At 45.6% G+C, this 20974-nt stretch overlaps 1 protein-coding gene across 1 annotated transcript in view; it reads right to left on the reverse strand.

Annotated features, from left to right (window-relative positions):
• The window catches only part of Taok3 (TAO kinase 3), an 89144-nt gene extending 68755 nt beyond the window's left edge, over nucleotides 1-20389 (reverse strand). Inside the window, exons 1-7 of the mRNA XM_051161636.1 lie at nucleotides 20165-20389; nucleotides 15337-15408; nucleotides 13682-13783; nucleotides 9556-9601; nucleotides 8335-8431; nucleotides 6315-6428; nucleotides 2636-2727 (exon numbers count right to left, since the gene is read on the reverse strand). Of these exons, the coding sequence (XP_051017593.1) occupies nucleotides 2636-2727; nucleotides 6315-6428; nucleotides 8335-8431; nucleotides 9556-9601; nucleotides 13682-13783; nucleotides 15337-15408; nucleotides 20165-20284 (643 nt within the window). The 5' untranslated portion in view covers nucleotides 20285-20389. The remainder of the gene's footprint in view (nucleotides 1-2635; nucleotides 2728-6314; nucleotides 6429-8334; nucleotides 8432-9555; nucleotides 9602-13681; nucleotides 13784-15336; nucleotides 15409-20164) is intronic.
• Between the last annotated feature and the right edge of the window lie 585 nt (nucleotides 20390-20974).

The raw sequence follows: 20974 nt of genomic DNA on the forward strand, positions 1-20974 counted from the left end.
CTTTGTTACTGAGACAGAAGGCCACAGAGCAAAGGCCAGAGCCAGCCAGCAGCCCACTCGTATATAGCGAAGTGTTTTCCACAGGTGTTTTCTGTACCAGTGAGGAAGGTACAAGCAGTGCAGACACACAGAGCAGGGCCCGCAGGGTCTGGAACGTCTGCCATCTGGTCCTTTCCAGGGAGGTCATCACTGCATTGACAGAGCACAGCAGGTGGCACAAGTCTGCCAGTGCAAAGCAAGGACCATGACCAAGGATCTATGAGTCTTTACTGTTTCCATGTGTGGCTCTCTGTGTGTATGGTGTTAGAATGTGTATAGGCGCACTTGCATGGGTGTTTGCATGTGTACAGCATTCGTGCTTTCATGTGTGGTGTGCACGTGAGTGGATGTGTGTATGCATATTTGCACATGTGTGGGTACGTATTGTGTGTGCATGGAGATGGAGGCCAGATGCTGATATCAGGGTCTTTCTTGATTGCTCTCTACGGAGTCTCTCACTGGAACCCAGAGCTTATTATTCAGCCAGTCTTGCCAATTAGATTGCTTCCGAGGTCACCTCTTGCCTCCTTCTGAGCTCTGGGACTCTAAATGGGCAACTAGGCCCTGCCCTTCACTGGGGAAAGTGTGGGATAGCTGGCCCTGCCCCTTGTTATCTGCCAGAGACAGGAGAGCTGGCCCTGCTCCTTGCTATCTGCCAGAGACAGGAGAGCTGGCCCTGCTCCTTGCCTGGGTAAAGCAGGACAGCTGGTGGCCTGGGTGCAGGACATCTGGCAAGCAGACAAATTCGGCTACCATCCAGGCCCGGATACAGGACTTTGAGTTAGCTCACCCCAACATCTATCCCATCTATGATCTCCTGGAGCACATGAAGAAGCCAGTCCTGCAGAACTAAAGCTGCAGTATCTCCATGTCACAGGGTAACAGCAGGATATCTGAGAGCAGTCCTGGTGAGGATGCAGCATTGAGAGTGAGGCAGGAGCCTGAGGCCTCCGACCAGACCACTGACTCATTGCAATGAATATTTGCAAGCAAAGATGTGTGGACAAAAGGGCACACTGTGTGACACACCATAGCTTCCACAGTGAAATTTGTTTGTTTGCTTGTTTCATTTTCTTTAGGGAGGGGAGGTTGCAAGGGCAAAGGGTGGATATGGAGGGATGGGGAGATGAGTGGGATTGGGGTACAGGATGTGAAATTCACAAAGAATCAATTTTTTGGTTTTTTTTGTTTGTTTGTTTTGTTTTTCGAGACAAGGTCTCTCTGTGTTAGCCTTGGCTGTCCTGGACTCACTTTGTAGACTAGGCTGGCCTTGAACTCACAGCGATCCACCTGCCTCTGCCTCCTGAGTGCTGGGATTACAGGTGTGCGCCACCACACCTGGCTAAGAATCAATTTTTTAAAAAGTTATAAAACAAAATACAACAAGTGGGCAACCACATTGACGTAGGTGTTAGGGATGTGGTGCAGGGAGCATTTTATCTACAGAACCTTCTCCCCAGCCCACAATCCATGTTTTCTTAAACGAAAGGAAAAAAACGAAAGAACAGAAAAGCTAATCTTGTTAAATGACATTTTTAAAAAAGTTTCTGCCAAAGTGGAAGACAAAGGTCACATCTTTGTGGATACACCATCTGTGCCAACCAGGATCAGGGTTTTCGGGGACCAGGTTAGTGGGTTGCTGCTAACAGCTCTGTCTATGCTAAGTTAGAACCATTGGGAACCCCACTCTTGAAAGGGCCAAACTTTCTTAAGAACAAATATGTCAGGCAGCCCTAACTGAAAGGTAACAGTAACCGCTCCCAGGTACTGAGTTCTCGTCCTGTCTGGTCCTCACTGCCTGGTGCCTGGCACAGACACCATTCATCATGTCCACCATAGCCTAACAGTTAAGTGTTATTCTCCGGTTTCCTAAGGGAGAGACTGGGGTACAGTGAAACTCATCGCTGTAATGGGTAGCAGAGTTGTGGTCACCCTTGACCCCAAGAGCCTCCCAACTGCCAGGTCATGTGCACACCACCATGTTTGATGTGTATGATTGCATGTGTGCACACGTGTGTGTGTGTGTGTGTGTGTGTGTGTGTGTCACACAGTGTGGGTGCTTGGAATCAGCTCAGGTCCTCTGGAGAGAAGCAAGTACTATTAAACACTGAGTGTCTCACCAGTCCCTGGGGACAACTGTCAAGCCGGTATATCTTGTACTATTAAGTTTTCTTCAAGACTCTACCACTGGGTTAAAAAAAAAAACATGTTAAAGGCATATATTTGGGAAGTCTTCTGATATGTCCCTTGTATGGTTTGGATATAAACTAGAGCAGGGGAGGTTACTGTAAAAACAAGGTATGCGATGTCACACAGAGTAAGGAATGTTTCTCAAACATTTGTACTTACTGGCTTGTAGTCCAGTGTTTGCTAACTGCCACATCTGCTCAGATTCCTTTAGCTATAATAGCATGGAGACATAGGAGGAAAGAACAATTTTCTGTGGTATACAAGGGCCTGGGAAGTATCTATAATAAATTCACATCGCCTGGCCTCTGTACAGCTGTCAATCACCGAGAAGGGGCGGGACGAGTTAACTGATGAGCATTATAAGGACCAATTTGCAAAGACCCGGTGGGAAGCACTCTTCACTCACCCAGCTCTATGCAGGTGATGCCGAGCGACCAGATATCAGCTTTCCCATCGTACTTTCCTTCATCCATGGCTAAGATCACCTCTGGGGCCATCCTGCCAAACACCACATGAAGAACTCAAGTTGTCAGTAGAAACAACATTTCTGTCTTATAAAACTACTCAGTACAATGGATCTAAAGGCATTCAAAAGTAATTTTTTTAAAGGTAATTAAAAGTTTTTTTTGTATTTTTCGTTTTTGTTTTTGTTTTTTTAATGCCAGGTGGTGGCTCATGCCTTTAATCCCAGCACTCAGGAGGCAGAGGCAGGTGGATCCCTGTGAGTTCGAGGCCAGCCTGGTCTACAAGGCCAGTTGAGGACAGCCAAGGCTACAGGGAGAAACCCTGTCTCGAAAAACCAAAAAAAAAAAAAAAAAAAGTTGTTTTTATTTTATTTTATTTTATTTTCTGGGAACCAAACCTCAGCCCTCTGTGAGAACAGCAAGTACTTTTAACTGCTAAAGCCATTTCTCCAGGACCTATTTAAAGTTTCCAATGTTTGTTGTGGTGTCATTCAGAGAAGCCTTCCCCCTGCCCCTGCCCACGGGCCGCCCCCCCCCCCATGAAACCAGCCCAGATAATCAACAAATGTGCAGATAAAGAGAATGGAGTTCATGTATACAACAAAGGCATCTGTGATGTGTTGGTTTGAATAAGAACGGTCCCTATAGGCGTGTATTTTTAAATACAAGGTCCCTGGCTGGTGGCACTATATAGGGATTAGATTAGAAGGTGTAACCTTGCTGGAGGTGGTGCGTCACTGGGGTGGGCTTTGAGGTTTCAAAAGGCTGCCACCATTCCTAGTGTTTCCTCTCTGCCTCGTGGCTGTCCCTGAAGACGTGAACTCTCAGCTGTTCCTGCTACCAGAGCTGCCTACCTCCTGCCAGGACAGTCACAGACTCTAGCCCTCTGAAACCATAAGCCCCAAATTCAACACTTTTGAAAAAAAAAATTTATCTTCATTTTTATGTGCACTTATGGTTTGCCCACATGGATGTCTGTGTGAGGGTGTCAGGTTCCTTGGAACCGGAATTGCAGACAGTTGTGGGCTGCCATGTGGGTGCTGGGAATTGAGCTTGGGTCCTATAGAAGAGCAGCCAGTTCTCTTAATCACTGGGCCAGCTCTCCAGCCCCTCAACATTTTTTTAAAAAGTAAGTTGACTTGGTTATGGCATTTTATCATAGCAATGAAAAAGTAACTATGATGTGAGGAAATGGATAGAATTTGAGATAGTCATGTTAAGTGAAATAAGCCGGACTTAGAAATATAAATATAGGAGAGAGGGGAGAAGGGAGGAAAGCAGGAAAGGAGCTATTTGTAGATGAGGAGCCAGTAGGGTAGCAGGATGCAGGAGGAGATGGGATGAGTTCGAACAAAGTACTATATATGACATAGACATGAGAAAATATCATGACACAACCTACTATTTTGTATATGTTAAAAAATTAATTTAAGAGCCAGGAGGTAAGCTGGGCATGGTGGCTCATGCCTCTAATCCCAGCACTCGGGAGGCAGAGGCAGGTGGATTCCTGTAAGTTCAAGGCCAGCCTAGTCTACAAAGTGAGTCCAGTACAGCCAAGGCTATACAGAGAAACCCTGTCTCGAAAAACCAAAATAATAATAATAATAATAATAATAATAATAATAATAATAATAATAATAATAATAATTATTTAGGGGCTGGAAAGATGGCTCAGCCATTAAAGGCTAGGCTCACAACCCAAAATATATAAAATTAATTTGACAAGTGGAAGATTTTTTTCCCCTGACAGATATTTTCTTTCCTTCTTTCTTTGTTTTTTTTTTTTTTTTTTTTTTTTTTTTTTTTTTAACAGATATTTTCTTACACAAACTATTGTTAGGAACACAAGCATCCCTGGTGACTTCTAGGAGATACTGTATAACTTTATACATCATCTCAGCTCTCTTCTCTACTCGGTTTGCTCTTGGCTCTGTCACTCAACTATGGCCTATATGTTTTTTTCATCTAAAAAAAATGGGAATGCCGGGCGTGGTGGCACACACTTTTAATCCCAGCACTGGGGAGGCAGAAGCAGGTGGATCACTGTGAGTCCGAGGCCAGCCTGGTCTACAGAGTGAGTCCAGGACAGCCAGGGCTACACAGAGAAACAAAAAGTAAATAAAGAAATAAAATAAAATAAATGGGGAGACCTGTCACAGGGACGTCATGGAGATCTGTAAAGGATTAGGATGTGGTGAGCACAGACAAATGAATTCCTCTAAAAGACATGAAAAATATGGATCTGGAGAGATGGCTCAGCAGTTAAGAGCACTGGCTGCTCTTCTAAAGGACCTGGGTTCAATTCCCAGCACCCACATGGCAGCTCATGACTGTGCGTAACTCTAGTTCCAGGGACCTGACACCTCACACACACACATATACAAACATGCAGAATACCAATGTACATAAAATAAATAAAAATAAACTATTTCTAAAAAAAAAAAAAAAAAACTATTTCTAAAAAGACATAAAAATATTTGGAGGGACAGCATCTTTAAAGGAACATGCTGTTTCAAAGACATTGCAACTTACAGGTTGGTAAGGGAAGGCAGCATGCTGGACCCTGAGCAGGGAGGGGCTCTCGGCCTTCACTTTGCTTTGGATGTGGAGCTGTCCTACTCTATCTTAGCAGTGGCTTGGTAAATACTCTCTTATGATGGGGTTGAGGGGTAAAAAAGCACCTGTTTTTAGCAGGCTTTTCCAGAATGTGTCTTTTTCATAGCTACAACACGATGGAGTATCTGTAAACGTTCGGAAAGGGGACATCTCAGAATGCCGTCAAGGTGGATGAAGTATCGGGGAAGTCAGTAGCGTGAGGAGCTTGGATTTCCTCCACTCTGCCCTGGTACCCAGCCAGAGGGCTGTAAAGAGGATGCCTTGTCCTCACCTGAACACGCTGCCTCCAGGGAACAGTTCAAGAGAAACCTCAGGTGAAACCTTAGATGGAGCTAGCCCGGCAAGGTGATAACACACAAGGTGGACCCAGAGCCAGCTGCCTCACTGAGCAATTTAAGGTCACTCTTCTTGGCTACTGAGGTTCGTAACCATCTCAAATGAAATCTGACTGGGGCACACTGGGAGGGAACACAGGGTTTTTTTCTTTGTTTGGTTTTTGGTTTTTTTTTTTGTGTGTGTGTGTGTGTGTGTGTGTGTGTGTGTTTTGTTTTTAAACAGTCTCTCTATGTATCCTTGGCTGTCCTGGAACTCAGCATGTAGACCAGACTGGTGTCAAACTCACAGAGATCCATCTGCCTCTGCTGGGGTTAAAGGTGTGCACCACTGTGCCTGGCTGGGACCACACTGTTGAGACAAAACAAGGCCAGGCCGGGTGGTGCTGCCTTGGGCGTTCAGCTCCATGGTAGCCTGAGGCAGGAGGATTGCACATTCACGGTCAGCCTGAGATAGAGAATGAACCCCAGACTAATCTGGACAAATTAGTGATACTGTGTTTCCAAATAAAGAGGCTGGGAGTGTAGTTCAATGGTTGAGCACTCGCCCAGCATTCTCCAGGTCCTAGGTTCAATCCCTACCACTGCAGACACAACAGCGGTGATGCTAAGTGTCCCTCCTGCTCCCCTTTGTGTACCTGAAGCCTACGGGGTATCTTCTAAGACTACGCACCAGTAAGGAGTCCCCACGAAGGAGTTAGCAGGCGAAGCCATGGAGGCAGATCCAAAGTCAGCTAGCTTCACCTGGCCTGGCTCCGTTAGCAGGATATTTCCTGCTTTAATGTCTCTACAGGAGAAAAAGAAGAGAGGCCAAGAGTTAACATCTCAATTCTTACTATCCAGGAAGCCAGAGCATGCAATTAGCAAGATACAACGTTTATTAAACAAACCAAACGCGCAAGCACACTTTTCCCATCGGTCAGTGCGTGGTGTAAGGGAGCCCCGCATTCCTGGGTGCTCACTAGAAGGGCTTCTGGGGTTGGGGGGGAGCTATCTTCAGAAGTGGGGGTAGAGCCAGGGAAAGAGGCAGCCATGCCAGTCGGGGAATGCTCCGGGACCCTTACAAAGCGTGTTCTTCAATGCTTTCTCCAGCCACCACCAACATCCCTCGTGCTGGGGAAACTGGCGCCATTTGTAACTGCCCTTCTTTCCCCCTTCTGAATCTGACGTGCCTGGCGTGGCCGCCCTGCCCAGGGATCCTCAGCTGGGCACGTACCTGTTCTGTCCTGCCCGTGACCCTTTCTCTCTGCCTTTAACTGTAACTGCCACTCTAAGGCATGGGAGGGTACAGGTTATGGGAAAGGTGTTATTTAAGAAATAACACTGTACAGTAAAAAGAAGACCCTGAAAGATCAAAACAGAAAAGGATTAGGGGTTAGGAGTTTACGTTCAGCACTACTTTGGCGGCTGGTGGCTGGTTTGCCACTAAAGATGTTTGTTTGATGTCTGCTGCACTGAAACGTTAGCAGGGAAACGTTTGAAAATTCAGAATGAGAGGGTGATGCAGATGCCCCCTTGTGCTCCGTGAGATATGAACGAGGCATAACGAGGACTAGCGAGCATGAACGGCCAGGTGGCGATGGGCCGTGGAAAGATACAGCTGAGAAAATGGGAAGTTTCGAAAACGTCCCTTGAAATGACAGTTTCCCTCCTTGGAGATGACACTGGGCAGAAAGACGGAAAACAAAGGTACTGTTTAGTCTCTCACAACAGGATGGACAGCTTGGAGATGGAGCAGGCCTCAAAGCGATGAAAAGCTGAGAAGAATGGCAAATGGCACTCATGTTTTGTTTGAAGGCTGGGTCCTATGTAGCCCAGGCTGGTTTTGAACTCTTTGCATAGCGGAGGTTGGCCTTGAACTCCTAATCCTCTGCCTCTCCTTCCCAAGTGCTGAAGTTATGTGCACATGTGCTAAGCCTGGCTAGGATACTCTTAAAAATGTCTTTCTTTTTGAGACAAGTTCTCTCTGTATAGGACTAGCTGTCTTGGAACTCACTCTGTAGACCAGGCTGATCTTGAAGTGAGTTCCTCCTGCCTCTGCCTCCCTAGTACTGGTATTAAAGGTGTGTGTTACCACACCTGACTTGCATTTTTAGATTTAAAGAACATAAAAAAACAAAAATAAAATAAAAATTAAAAAAAAAAAAAAAAAAAAAAAAAAAAAAAAACAAAGCCCAACCACTTTTTGTTGTTTTCTCAATTTCCTTCATAAATAACTGATTAAAGTAAGAAACACAAACACAAAACTAAGCTGTGGCTTCAGATAAAATCCAGCAAACTTCCAAGCAAGCCAGCATCCCGCGACAACACCTCAGTCCCAAGGAAACATACTCAAAGACTTGCTAGACCCATTGATAAAATGGTAAATGGTTTAGTCAATATTTACCAGATTGTGAGTTCAAGATCTACCTGGGCTACATTTTAAGCACCTGTCTCAAAAAAAGAACCAAAAAAAAAAAAAAAAAAAACCCCAAAAAACAAAAAACAAAACCCAAAAGCTAAAAATAACAACCACTACCCACAAATAACAAATAAACAGCCCCCCAAACACAAGAGGCCTGGGAGGTAGCTGTTTGCCTTCTGTGATGCCTTAGGCACCCTGAAAACTGGAACACATGCCTGTTCCCACAGTTCCTGGACTCCGGAGTTAGGAAAGGGAAACAGAAGTGAAGAAAGCTGGGGTTTGGACTTACCTGTGAATCAGGGAGTGAAAGTGAAGGTAGGCCAGCCCCTGCAAGGCACCATGGGTGATAGCAGCAATCTCCACTTCCTGAAGTGGTTTCTTATGAACTGAGGAAGGAGAGAGGGACAGGATGGAGGAGCAGCCTTCTACATCACAGTCAAGCGCATATTCACCTACGCACGGAGGCCGTACCTCCCATAGCGAGGAAAGCCAAGTACATAAAAAAAACGAGACCAGCAAAATAAAACCCAAAGCCCCACATGCAGAACTGATTTACGGGTCAGGTCTATGTCAGTTCTAACCCAGCTAGGCCCAGGTTTATCAGTCCCTCCCGACAGGGTTCTAGGTCACACTGTTCTCCTCTGCCACAAAGCCACCATAATCACCCCCCTGACCTAAGAGGGGCTACGAAGCAGCTTTTATTGAGAGGTCATAGCTTCAGATTTTTTTTTTTTTGAGACAGGGTTTCTCTGTGTACCCTTGGCTGTCCCAGACTCGATTTGTACACCAGGCTGGCCTTGAATTCACAGAGATCCTCCTGCCTCTGCCTCCTGAGTGCTGGGATTACAGGTGTGTGCCACCACACCGGCTCAGACATTTCTTAAATGGAATTTTAAACGTAGCTGCAGATCGCAGCGGCACCGGTAAGGGGGGATTGGGTCCATCCGGACACTGCACATAAGAGCTGTCAGCACCTCTCCTCTCACATGCCCAGCCCACCGTGACACTGGAAAGGGGTAGACAGCAACAGTTCCATGTGGCGTTGGTGGTTTTTGGCTAGGGGCATGGTACCATAGTAAACAAACATTTCAGCAAGGCCTTCCCTGGGTGGCTATGGGCTCTGCAGTAGGAGGACTGCTGGTATCACCCAGACATTTCAACTACGCTGTGGAGATTATGCCTACACCCCTTATCCATGTGCCCCTTAACTGCCTTTCATCCAAAGGCCCAAACTGCATATATTCTAGAAGCAGATAAAATTCTTTTTTTTTTTTTTTTTTTAAGATTTTATTTATTTGTTTGGTGTGTGTGTGTGTGTGTGTGAGCGCGCGCATGAGTGCAGGTGCCTATAGAGACCAGAAGACGGTGTCAGGTTCCCAGAACTGGAGTTGCAGGCAGCTGGGAGGCAAACTTGCTAGAGCAGAGTGTTCTCGCTGCTAAGCCATCTCTTCAGTCTCACAGAGAACATGATGGGGGGAACAAGCAGAAGAAGCAGTGACGCCATGCTTACCTTCTAACAAGTCAGAGGCTGAACCTAAGCAGTACTCCATCACCAACTGGAACAGATTGAAAGATAAGAATAATGAAAGTTAATAACAAGTTCCTAAAGTTAACACACAACCAACCAAATATCTGTAAAACCTAATAACTAATCAACCAGTCAACCACAACACCAACCAACCAACAAACTAAAACAACCAACCAACCAAGTACAAAACTAACCAATCAACTAGCCAACTAACCATACACCTAACCAAGTGCCCAGTTAACCAACTGAATAACCAATCAACCAAGCATACAATCAGCCAACCAGGACACTAAAAACATCAGGAGGATAAATCTTTGGCCTGGCCTAAATCTTTCTTATCTGGTCACCTGATAACGAATTGATTTCCAACATTTCAGCTCTTGTCACCGGTTTTGTTGGATTTGACCTCAGATTATATGAGGGGCTGATACAGAAATGGTCACTGTAGACGGGTCAAGCTGAGATTGTCCATTCTGACCTAAGTAAGACCTTCTCACACTGCCTTGTCCCATAATAGGTTTTAAGTGGCTAGACTTTATTGTTGATTACTTATAAGACAACATTTGTAACTTAGAAAGTTTGTCAAGGAATACAGAAACTAGAAAAAAAATCTGTGTTAAATTTAGGATTTTGGGGTTCAATCCTCAGCACCAAAAGTGAACAGAACACCCCCAGTCACAGGGTGATGGCGACACATGCCTTTAACCCCAGAATTCAGGAGGCAGAGGCAAGCAGATCTCTGTTGAATTCGAGGCCAGCCTGGTCTACAGAGTGAGGTCCAGGACAGCCAGGCCTACACAGAGAAGCCTTGTCTCAAAAAAACAAAAACAAAAGGCAAACAAGCAAGCAAAGAAACAAAAAGAAAACCCCCAAGCCAGCCGTTCTGTGTCCACACTGTCTAAAGCTTAGAACAAGCACAGTTCAGCATTACCAGGGAGGGCTGTAGTGCACATGGCAGCCCAAGCTCGGGTAGCGTTGTGTTCCACTGTGTGCATTGGTTGTGCACCACTGTGAAGTCAGAGGCCTAAGCTGAGTCATTGTGTTCCCGCACAGCTTTAACACTGGGCCAGGAGGGGTTGTGCTGGGTTCCTGTTCTTTTAAAGGTACATGTGAAAAGACCCTCAGGATTGCTGTCACAAGTGCATTTCTCAGCCCTTCACGCCAAGCTCTTGACAGCCGGGCTCTGCCATGCCCTGGGTAGGTCTCAGCTCCCTTTACTTCTTCTTCATGGCCACTTAATGGCCAAGTCACCCTTGGTGCTCTTTGTCTCCTTGCCCGTTGCAGCTCTGTGCCTAGGAGCACCTTTTTAAAAAAAAATTACTTATTACTTATACAGTGTTCTGCCTGTGTGTACCCCTGCGGGCCAGAAGAGGGCACCAGAGCTCATTATAGATGGTTGAGAGCCACCATGTGGTTGCTGGGAATTGAACTCAGGACCTTTGGAAAAACAGCCCGTGCTCTTAAACTCTGAGCCATCTCTCTAGCCTTGCCAAGAGCTCTTTTTTGTGTGTTTGTTTTTTTTTCCAGACGGTTTCTCTGTGTAGCCTTGGCTGTCCTGGACTCACAGCGATCCACCTGCCTCTGCCTCTGCTGGGATTAAAGGTGTGCGCCATCACGCCTGGCCTAGGAGCGAGCACCTTCTAACCAGTAGTCAAACTAGTTGTAGTTAGAAACCAGGTAACCAAGCTGGCTAGAATTCCATGTAATTAAAGAGTAAACAGGCCTGGAAGAAGGGCTCTGGCTCTGTCAAGACTTCCGGTAACTTGGATGTACAATGCTTATCTCTCCAGACTCCTCCAAGGCAGTGAGGTTGCCCAGAGCAACTGATTTCCAGATCTGATGCTCCTCTGATTGACATCTGTTCAGACAGGAAGCAGTGGCTCTAGACAGCTGAAGGACTGTTTGGGGCTGGAGAGAGATTCAGTGGGTAAAGTGCTTGCCTTGCAAGCAGGAGGAGCAGAACTCAGTCTCCTATTAAGAGCTGGGTATGGGGGGGCACATGCCTGTGACCCCAGGATGGGAGAGGTGCACACAGGGCTCCCTGGGGCTCACTGGCTAGCAAGTTCCAGGTTCAGGGAGAGACACTGTCTCAACAGATCAGGTGGAGAGTGGCTGAGGAAGACACCTGACTTTCTTTCTTTCTTTCTTTCTTTCTTTCTTTCTTTCTTTCTTTCTTTCTTTCCTTTTCTTTTCTTTCTTTCTTTCCTTTTCTTTTCTTTTTTCGACACAGGGTTTCTCTATGTTATCTTGGCTGTCCTGGACTCTCTTTGTAGACCAGGCTGGCCTCGAACTCACAGCAATCGCCTGCCTCTGCCTCCTAAGTGCTGGGATTAAAGGCGTGTACCACCACACCCGGCAGACACCTGACTTTCAACTAGGGGTATTCACAAGCACACACAGAGAAATGCAAGTGCACACATGAACACATACAGACACACACAGAGAAATGCACACACACACACAAGCACGTGCACACCGTACTCCCCCTCCCCAATGAACCCCTACAGCAGAACTGCCCAAGCACAATGTTTGGGAACAGAATGCCCATTTCCTGTTGGCGATGGGCTCCAGAAAGGCCTCGGCTCATCACAAACAACCCATCATAGACAGGTATATCGGGCTTTAAGCTACCCAGGGTGACTAATATGAAGTTTATTCCTTCATATGCCAAATGGTGTGTGACAGTCACCAGAAAAAATACAAAGTGTGTGGAAGGGCTTCCCACTCCAGGTTCACAGGGGTGGTGTCATTCTGTAAAAGTTGCACAATAAGCCCGGCATGGTGGCACACGCCTATAATTCCAGCGCTCAGAGAGGCAGAGGCAGGCAGATCTCTTTGACTTTGAGGCCAGTCTGGTCTACAAGCGAGTCCAGGATAGCTAAGGCTACACAGAGAAACCCTGTCTTGAACACCCCCCCACACACCCCAAAAAACAAACCAAAGTTGTGCAGTGGACAGTGTCAGGTGAAGTGCCAGAGTTTTGGTCACATGGAATGGGAGGAGGGTGGAAGTAACAAGATAAAAATTCTAGAATGAGACAGGCATGGTGACACGTGCCTTTAATCCCAGTACTTGGGAGGCAGAGGCAGGCAGATCTTTGTGAGTTCGAGGCCAGTCTAGTCTACAAGTGAGTCCAGGACAGCCAAGGCTACACAGAGAGACCCTGTCTTGAAAAACAAAAACAAAACAACAACAACAAAAACCCAGAATGAGGGCTTGTGAGATGGCTCAGCAGTTAAGAGCACTGTCTGCATTTGCAGAGGACCCAAGTTCTGCTCCTAGCACCCACATAGCAGCTCACAACTGTCTGTAACTCCAGTTCCAGGGCACAAAGGCCTTTCCTGACCTCTGTGGACACTGCACACACATGGTACACTTGCATATATGCAGGCAAAACACTCATACATACAGAATAAAAATAAATAAACCTTAAGGAAAATTCTAGGACAAGGGCTAGCTAGACGGTTCAGTGGGTTAAGGCACTTGCTGTTGACAACTTGAAGCCAATTCTTTTGCTTGTTTGTTTGTTTTGTTTTTGTTTTTTTGAGACAGGGTTTCTCTGTGTTACCCTGGCTGTCCTAGACTGGCTTCGTAGATCAGGCTGGCCTCAAACTCATAGCAATCTGCCTGCCTTGCCTCCAAAATGCTGGGATTAATGACGTGGGCCACCACTGGTGGCTTTGAAGCTAATTCTTGAAATATATTTTGTGGAAGGAAAAACAAACAAACAAACAGCTTCCAAAAGTTGTTCTCTTGACCTCCACATGTGTGCCATAGCGAACATGCACATGCAATGCAAAGTAAATATTATAATAATGATGTTTAAAAGTTCTAGGAGACTAACAGGATTTCACTTTTGGTTTTACAGATGATGTTATTAATTCTCGACTATCTCTTTACTAAATGTTTTCAGTATGGCGTTTCCAATAGACTGGACTGGCATATTTAACCTTATGGAATACATACCATATGACACATTGGCAAGCATAGACAAGTGTTAAATAACTGATTACACATGTCCAATGGGACAGAGGCAGGATTCACCGCTTTATAGCTCAGATAAATAATTTTAAAATCAAGAGAGCAAAGAGAATAGAGACCAACTCACCCAAGCAGTGTGCTCCTTTAAATAACAACCCTTGTATTCAATGGTGTTTGGATGCTTCAGCTGTTGCAGAAATTTAACTTCCTTAAGAATATCTTGCCATTTCTATGGAAACCAAACAAACAGCGTTTAATTTTCAAACCAAAAACAGTATTTATCAAGTGTGTGTATATGCATATACATAATTCTCTTCTTCTGTGTTGGATGGACATAGGTAAATGGTTAAGAAATGATCCAGCTATAAATAAATTAATAAAGAAAATATATATATAAAATAAATTGAGTGGATATGATAAGTAAAAATAGGGACTATGCATACAAATAAAATAAATACATTAAGTTTGTTACTCAAAAAAAAAAAAAAAAAAAAAAAAGATCCAGCTAGCTACCTTGGCTATAGTTTCAAGTCCACACTTCTCATCCAATGTATTGGAGTAAAAGCATGACTCACCCTTGTTGGGTGCTGCAATGTTACTTGCTTGGACGCACTATCAAAAGCCTTGCTGAAGGCCCCCACAGGAGGCACATGTGGCCGGGAGTTTTCTGTGCTCTAGCTACAGAGCTTCCTGGGCCGGTCCGCTTCCCCAAGTAACTCAGAAATGCATCCTCTCTCCTTTCTTCTCCATCTCTGTCTTTCCTTTGCTTTCCTCTCCTTTCCCTTCCCTTATCGTCCTTCCTTCCTTCCCTTTTTGTTTTTGTTTTTGTTTTGTTTGGTACAGGATTTCTCTATGTAACAGCCCTGGCTGGCCTGGACTTGCTCTGTAGACCAGACTGGCTTGGAACTCACAGCGATCCACCTGCCTCTGCCTCCCAAGTGCCGGGATTAAAGGTGTGTGTCTCCACCACCCAGCCTGTGTCTTTTCTAAGTATGCTTTCCTGACACTTTGGGCCTCTTTACTGTTACTCTAGAGCCTCCAGGCCTGACCTCATGCCAGCTTAAATGACATTTAAATGACTTGATTTTAGGTTTTTGTTTTTCTTTTTTTCTGAGACAGGGATTCTCTGTGGAGTCCTGGCTGTCCTAGACTTACTTTGTAGACCAGGCTGGCCTCAAACTCACAGCGATCCACCTGCCTTTGCCTCCCGAGTGCTGGGATTACAGGCGTGCGCCACTGTGCCCGGCATTAACTGGCATTTCCCCTTCTCATCTCCACTCTTGCCCCTCTTACTAGGGAGCCACCGAAGTTTGCAGCTTGCCTGTCTTAGGACAGTTTTCTTATAAACTCTTACAAAATTGTTCTTGTGTTTACAAGAAAAGGCAAAAGAACAGCATTGTGATAAGTGCCTCGGTAACTTTTATGAATTACATTTTTGGAATGCTTTGTCCTATGTTTAATGAACATACACTAATCACATGTGTTGACGGGATACTCTGTATGTCTCTATGCCGTAATCATCCTAAGAGGGCATCTAGCATGTTCATTATCTCATTGACCCATGATAACTCTGTTATCACAGGGGTGTGTGTGTGTGTGTCTGTCTGTGATAACATCTCGCTATCACAGAGACATTGACTAGAATGGTGGGCTCCTCCCTACCAGTGACTTTTGAAATACTCGTGGCAACCCTAGGGGCTAGCCACCCTCCTCTGCGTGGGTCGCCAGACTCAGGGCTTGGCTCACCTCACATCTGCTTAGGCATGGATGGCAGTGACTCACCTCGTGGGTCTGCTTCCCACTGTAGGACATTTTCTTAATAGCGACCACCTCATTGGTGTGAGCATTCGTTGCCTGAGTTAAGAGAGAGGAAGAAAAATAAGTTATGAGCCGGGCGTGGTGGCGCACGCCTTTAATCCCAGCACTCGGGAGGCAGAGGCAGGCGGATCGCTGTGAGTTCGAGGCCAGCCTGGTCTACAAAGTGAGTCCAGGATAGTCAAGGCTACACAGAGAGAAACCTTGTCTCGAAAAACCAAAATAAATAAATAAATAAATGAAAAATAAGTTATGATAGCTAGCCACATTCACTTAAACACAGATGCCTTGTGGCATCTGTCCTCACAGCTTGACAACGTACTTTAAAGATGCTCCCCCTGACAGACTAGAGAGCCAGTCTACCCTGACTTTATGGGGGCAGCTTCTTACTCCTTGCTGTATAACATGTGAGGACAGACCTCATGAAAATATATCGTCAAGTGAAAGAAAAGTAAACTTACTAAAGTTTAGTTTCACGTTGTTAGATGGCCAATAGTGGAGAACCAGCTAAACAGTCAAGATCAACCATGAGATGAAATAACCAGACAGGAGGCCAGAGAGAGGTCTCAGTGGTCAAGAGTGAGCTCTGGCTGCTTTTACAGAGGCCTGGGGTCAGGTCTCAGAACCCACAAGCACCTGTAACTCCAGTGCCAGGGGATCTGGCACCCTTTTCTGGTCTCTGTGGGTACTGCACACAAGTGACATAACATACATGCAGACACTCATATATACAAAATAAAAATAACCAAATCTGTAAGAAAAGAACCAAGTAATCCACAGATAAGTGCGCATCTCCCCATCTTCACTGCTGTACCATTCACTAAGTAGCCAAGATATAGGATCGCCCCAGATTCCTGATGCTAAACTGCAGGGGAAATGGATGCGCATTAAAAACAAACAAACAAACAAACAAACAAACAAAAAACCAAACCGAACAAACAAAAATCATGCAGAGTGCCTGCTGGGTCACTGAGCCATATTCCGAGCCCGTTTTAAAAAAATCATCAAATTCTTCACGTTTTTAGAAAGAAAACAGGGTAGAGATACAGCTTGGAGGGGAGCACTTGATTTGCGTGTGTGAGGCCTGGGCTACATCATGCCAGGGGCAGGGACAAGGAGAGAGGAGAGGGGACTCTGATGGAATTAGACGGTGCCATCATGTAAGTGCTTATTAACGACATTTATAGTCAGTGCTGTTTGGTGCTGCTCCCTTCCTTCTGCAGTCATCACCAACTGGACACCCCGCATTTCCACGTTGATTTTCTTAGAGACACATGAAGGTGCTGGGCACATGTATGTGTGCACACTACGTATGTGTACATGTGTGTGGAGGGAAGAGGAGGACACTGAGTGCCCTATGTATCACTCCCAGCCTTATGCCCTTGAAATGGTGTCACTCACTGAACCTGGAGTTGGTCTGGTGGCCAGTGAGACCCTGTCATTCTCCTGTCTCTGTCCCTGTCAGTGCTGGGGCTGCAGGTGTGTGAGGTTTGTGTGGCTATGTCCTGCTTTAATTAAATAATAATAATAATAATAATAATAATAATAATAATAATAATAATAATAATAGTAACAACAACAACTACTACTATATAACAGAAGAGGATGTTCTGCACAATCTCTTCTTTCCAATGCTCTGTGCTGTATTCTGCACACTTATAGCTGCCCTGGGAATTTAGTTACATTTTATACCTCCTATAGACTAAAGTGGTCTTGGGAGCTCTGGACAAAATCACGAACTGCAGACACACTTTCTGAGAATTTACCATCTGCTCACTATTGTCTCCTAGCTGTTCTCCTGATTTCTGCTAGTTTATAAAGACATTTTTATTTGTTTGTTTTTAAAAATTATTTTTAAGATTTTGGTTTTTTTTCCCCCAAATTAAGTGTATAAGTGCATCTGGGTATGAATTTATGCACAGGAATGGAGTGCCTGTGGAGGCCAGGAGAGGGTGGTAGACACCTGGGAGCTAGAGTTACAGGTAATTTTGAGACAGGTAACTTTGCTGTGGGTGCTGGGAGCTGAACTCAGGACCTCTGCAAGAGCAGCAAGTGCTCGTAATCCCTGATCCATCTCTCCAACCTCTGAGAAAGGTATAAAACCAAACACAACTTTTTACTGTATTCTACTAATTGAGCCTAAGATGAAAGCCAAGAGCGATTCGGCTGAGATGATGGCCGAGGTGACTTGGAGGACCAGCAGACTCTCAGGGAACACTAGAAAACTGCAGAGCTTACATTGTCCTGACTGACAGAAACGAACCAGCTCCACCTGCGTTTCCCTCTTACACAGCATCTTGCCATCCTGCTCATTAGTGCTGCCAACTGCAGTGTAAATGCAAACCACGAGGCATGTCTGTCTCTGTCTCTCTCTGTGTCTCTGTCTGCGTGTGTGTGTGTCTCTCTCTCTGTCTCTGTGTGTGTCTCTCTGTCTCTGTGTGTCTGTGTCTCTGTGTGTGTGTGTGCCTGCCTGCTGGAGCCCATGTGACCACGTGCATGTAGGTTCCTGTGGAGGCCAGGAGAAGGCCTTGGATCTCCTGAGTCTGGAGTTAACAGTGGTTGTGAGCTGCCTCACCCGGCTGCTAGGAAGGAAACTTGGGTCCTTTGAAAGGGCAGTGCCGGCTCTAATGGCTGCAGCATCTCTCTCCAAGCTCCGAATGCTTCCATTTTAAAGAATTTCAAAGTTACCTTGCCCCAGGGTGTCAAACTAACAGTTACATAGAGAGAGAAGCCAGAGCACAGCCACCATGAAATATGACAGTGGCACTCCTCAGGGGGGCAGGGAGTGGTGCCCCTGGGGCAGGAAGGACGTATGAAGGGCTTCTGGGACATGGCCGCGATCTTCTTGTCCTGTTAATTCCCCAGAGATTACCTTTTAATTATTGCTTAAATTACATATACTTATGGGGAGGTTCATGCTTTTGTCTTTCTGCTGAAGTTGAGCCTCAGGCCTTGTACATGCTAGACAAGGGTTCTATGTCCAGGCCAAGTGTGTATGTGTGTGTGCATGAAAGAGATAGATAGATGGATAGATAGATAAAGACTACTTTTATGTATGATATATTTATAATTTTTTTAAAAAAGCATCTTTGTGCCGGGCAAGGTGGCACACACCTATAACCCCAGCACTTGGGCAAGCAGAGGCAAACATATCTCCGTGAGTTCAAAGCCAGCTTGGTCTACAAAGTGAGTCCAGGATAGCCAAGACTACACAGAAGAACCCTGTCTCAAACAAACAAACAAACAAACAAACAAACAAACAGCCCAAAACCAAAAATCAAACCAAAACCAAAAAAAGCATCTTTGTAAAAAAGGAAACAGGACTTTGTTTGGGTCTTTAATGCTATAGGGAAAAAAATGAAGACTAACATGGGGCTATTGAATAGAAAACGGTCCCTCCTTTCAGCCATAGGAAACTTGGCCAGTGACATGACTGTGAAATGAGCATGGGTGGGAATCAAGGAGGACAATGGCAGTGCTGAGCACAGATGCCAAGGGCTGCAGGAGGGTTCTGAGGACACCCATGGAGAAGCTGGGAAGGGCACTGAAGAGGAGCTGTGCTGGGCAGTTGAGGGCCACGTAGGAAGGGTGACTGGAGGCAGGATGAGATAAGGAGCTGACAGCTCACACGTGTCCCTGCCTTGTGTTACAGGCTACTGCCCTTCAAGACACATGGGTTACTCTGATGAAGCAGACTCCCGCCATGCCAGGTGGAAAACTACATGTCACATGGCCAGCTCCAGGTGACTGGGCTGTGCTTCTATCTTAGTCGTTTATTTTCTCATTTAAAAATGTACATTCTGGAGGATTTGGAGCTAGGAATAGCCTTGTACCATTTATCAGAAAGTAGTAGCTTTCTATGATTGTCAACAAATCTCTTTGTATATCTCTCTAAGTAGCTATTTATCTGTCTATCCATTCACCCACCATCCACCCGGCCACTTCTTACCCACCTGCCCATCCATCAATCCATCCACTCAACCATCCATCCATCCTCCATCCATCCATCCTGTTACCCCCTACTCATCCATCCCTCAGTCCCTCCATCCATCTACTCACTCACCCATCCATCCATCAACCATCAATCATCCATCCATCCATTCCCCATCCATCCATTTTCTTACCCTCCCATTCATCCATCCATCACTGATCAATCCATCTTCGTACCCTCCCATCCATCCACCCATCCATCCATCTTCTTATCCTCCCATCCATCCATCCATCCGCCATCCATCCCCCATCCATCTATCAACCATCCACCCACCCACCCACTCTACATTTCTTTAAGTCCTACCATTGGCAGACATTGTATTAGTTCCTCAGAACACAGTAATGGCTGAGGTTGCCAAGCCCTTGTTATCATGGTGCATATTATTTAAGGCGAGGGACATAAACAATCAGGCACTCTCACAAAACTGTGACACTACCACCGCACTAGAATATGTAACTAAACACAAACACTGGGCGTTAAGAGGTAGACGGCTGAATGGGAAAAACTGTCTTGTGAAAGCGACACTGGAGCTGAAGCCCACAGGACCATCAGGGGCGACAAGGCTTTGCGGGGCTTGGGGGCTTTGGGGTGAAGGAACGGAGAGCAGAGGCTGAGGAGCCTGGCATCTCCAGGGGACACCCGGGACTCTACTTCAAGCATATCATTCTGCCTTACCACCTTGGGAATAGAGTCTAGTGTTCCGGAACCAACTCCAGCAATAACCACGGTCTCCACGGAACACAGTGTGCTCTACAGCCGACAGAGCTCCCGCTTTCTGAACCTACTCTGCGACTAATTACTTACAAAGTACACGGCTCCGAAGCTCCCATGTCCAATTTCGTGCAAGTCAATAAAAAGCTCTTCGGGGTCATCTTTGTAGAACAGACCAGCAGTCTCTGGGTCCCTCAGTACCCCTTTACGCATGGTGGCCAGTGTGGCAAGCACGCTGCTTTTTGGTGGCCCAGTCCTTTTGTCTCTCTCATTGACTACTATTTTTCCTTCTAACAAATCTTCAGTCCCTGTAGAAAAAAATGAGATTTGCCATTCAGTTCTTTCTAACACATTGTTTGCATGATAATACAAACACAAGTCAACACTAAATGTATTTCTCTGGGTCAACAAGATGGCTCAGCAGGTAACGTGCTTGCTACAAAGGCTGATGACCTGAGTTTCCATCAACAGAACCCCCAAAGCAGGAAAGAGCTGACTCCTGCGAGCCCCCTGACCTCCACTTGGACACTGTGGCATGCATGCACTCACCCACCCCCTACAGACAAAATAAAATGTAATAACTCTGAAAGTTTCCTTATCTTACCACTCAATGGCAAAAGGACAAGAAACCCAAATTTTAAAATTGGCATAGGACTTGAATAAACTTTTCTTTTAAAAAAAAAAAAAAAAAAAAAAAAGATAGGCTGGAGAGATGGCTCAGCTGTTAAAGGCTAGGCTTACAACCAAATATATAAGAGTTCAGTTCCCAGCACCCATGGCTGTCTCTCCAGCCACCTTAAGAAAAAAAAATACAGGAATGACTATGAAAATATGTTATGAAGCTTGACATCATCATCAGAAACAAAAATCAAAACCCATTCATGTTCACTAGGGCAGCTATAA

The sequence above is a fragment of the Acomys russatus genome, chromosome 19, assembly GCF_903995435.1.
Source record: "Acomys russatus chromosome 19, mAcoRus1.1, whole genome shotgun sequence".
Lineage (NCBI taxonomy): Eukaryota > Metazoa > Chordata > Mammalia > Rodentia > Muridae > Acomys > Acomys russatus.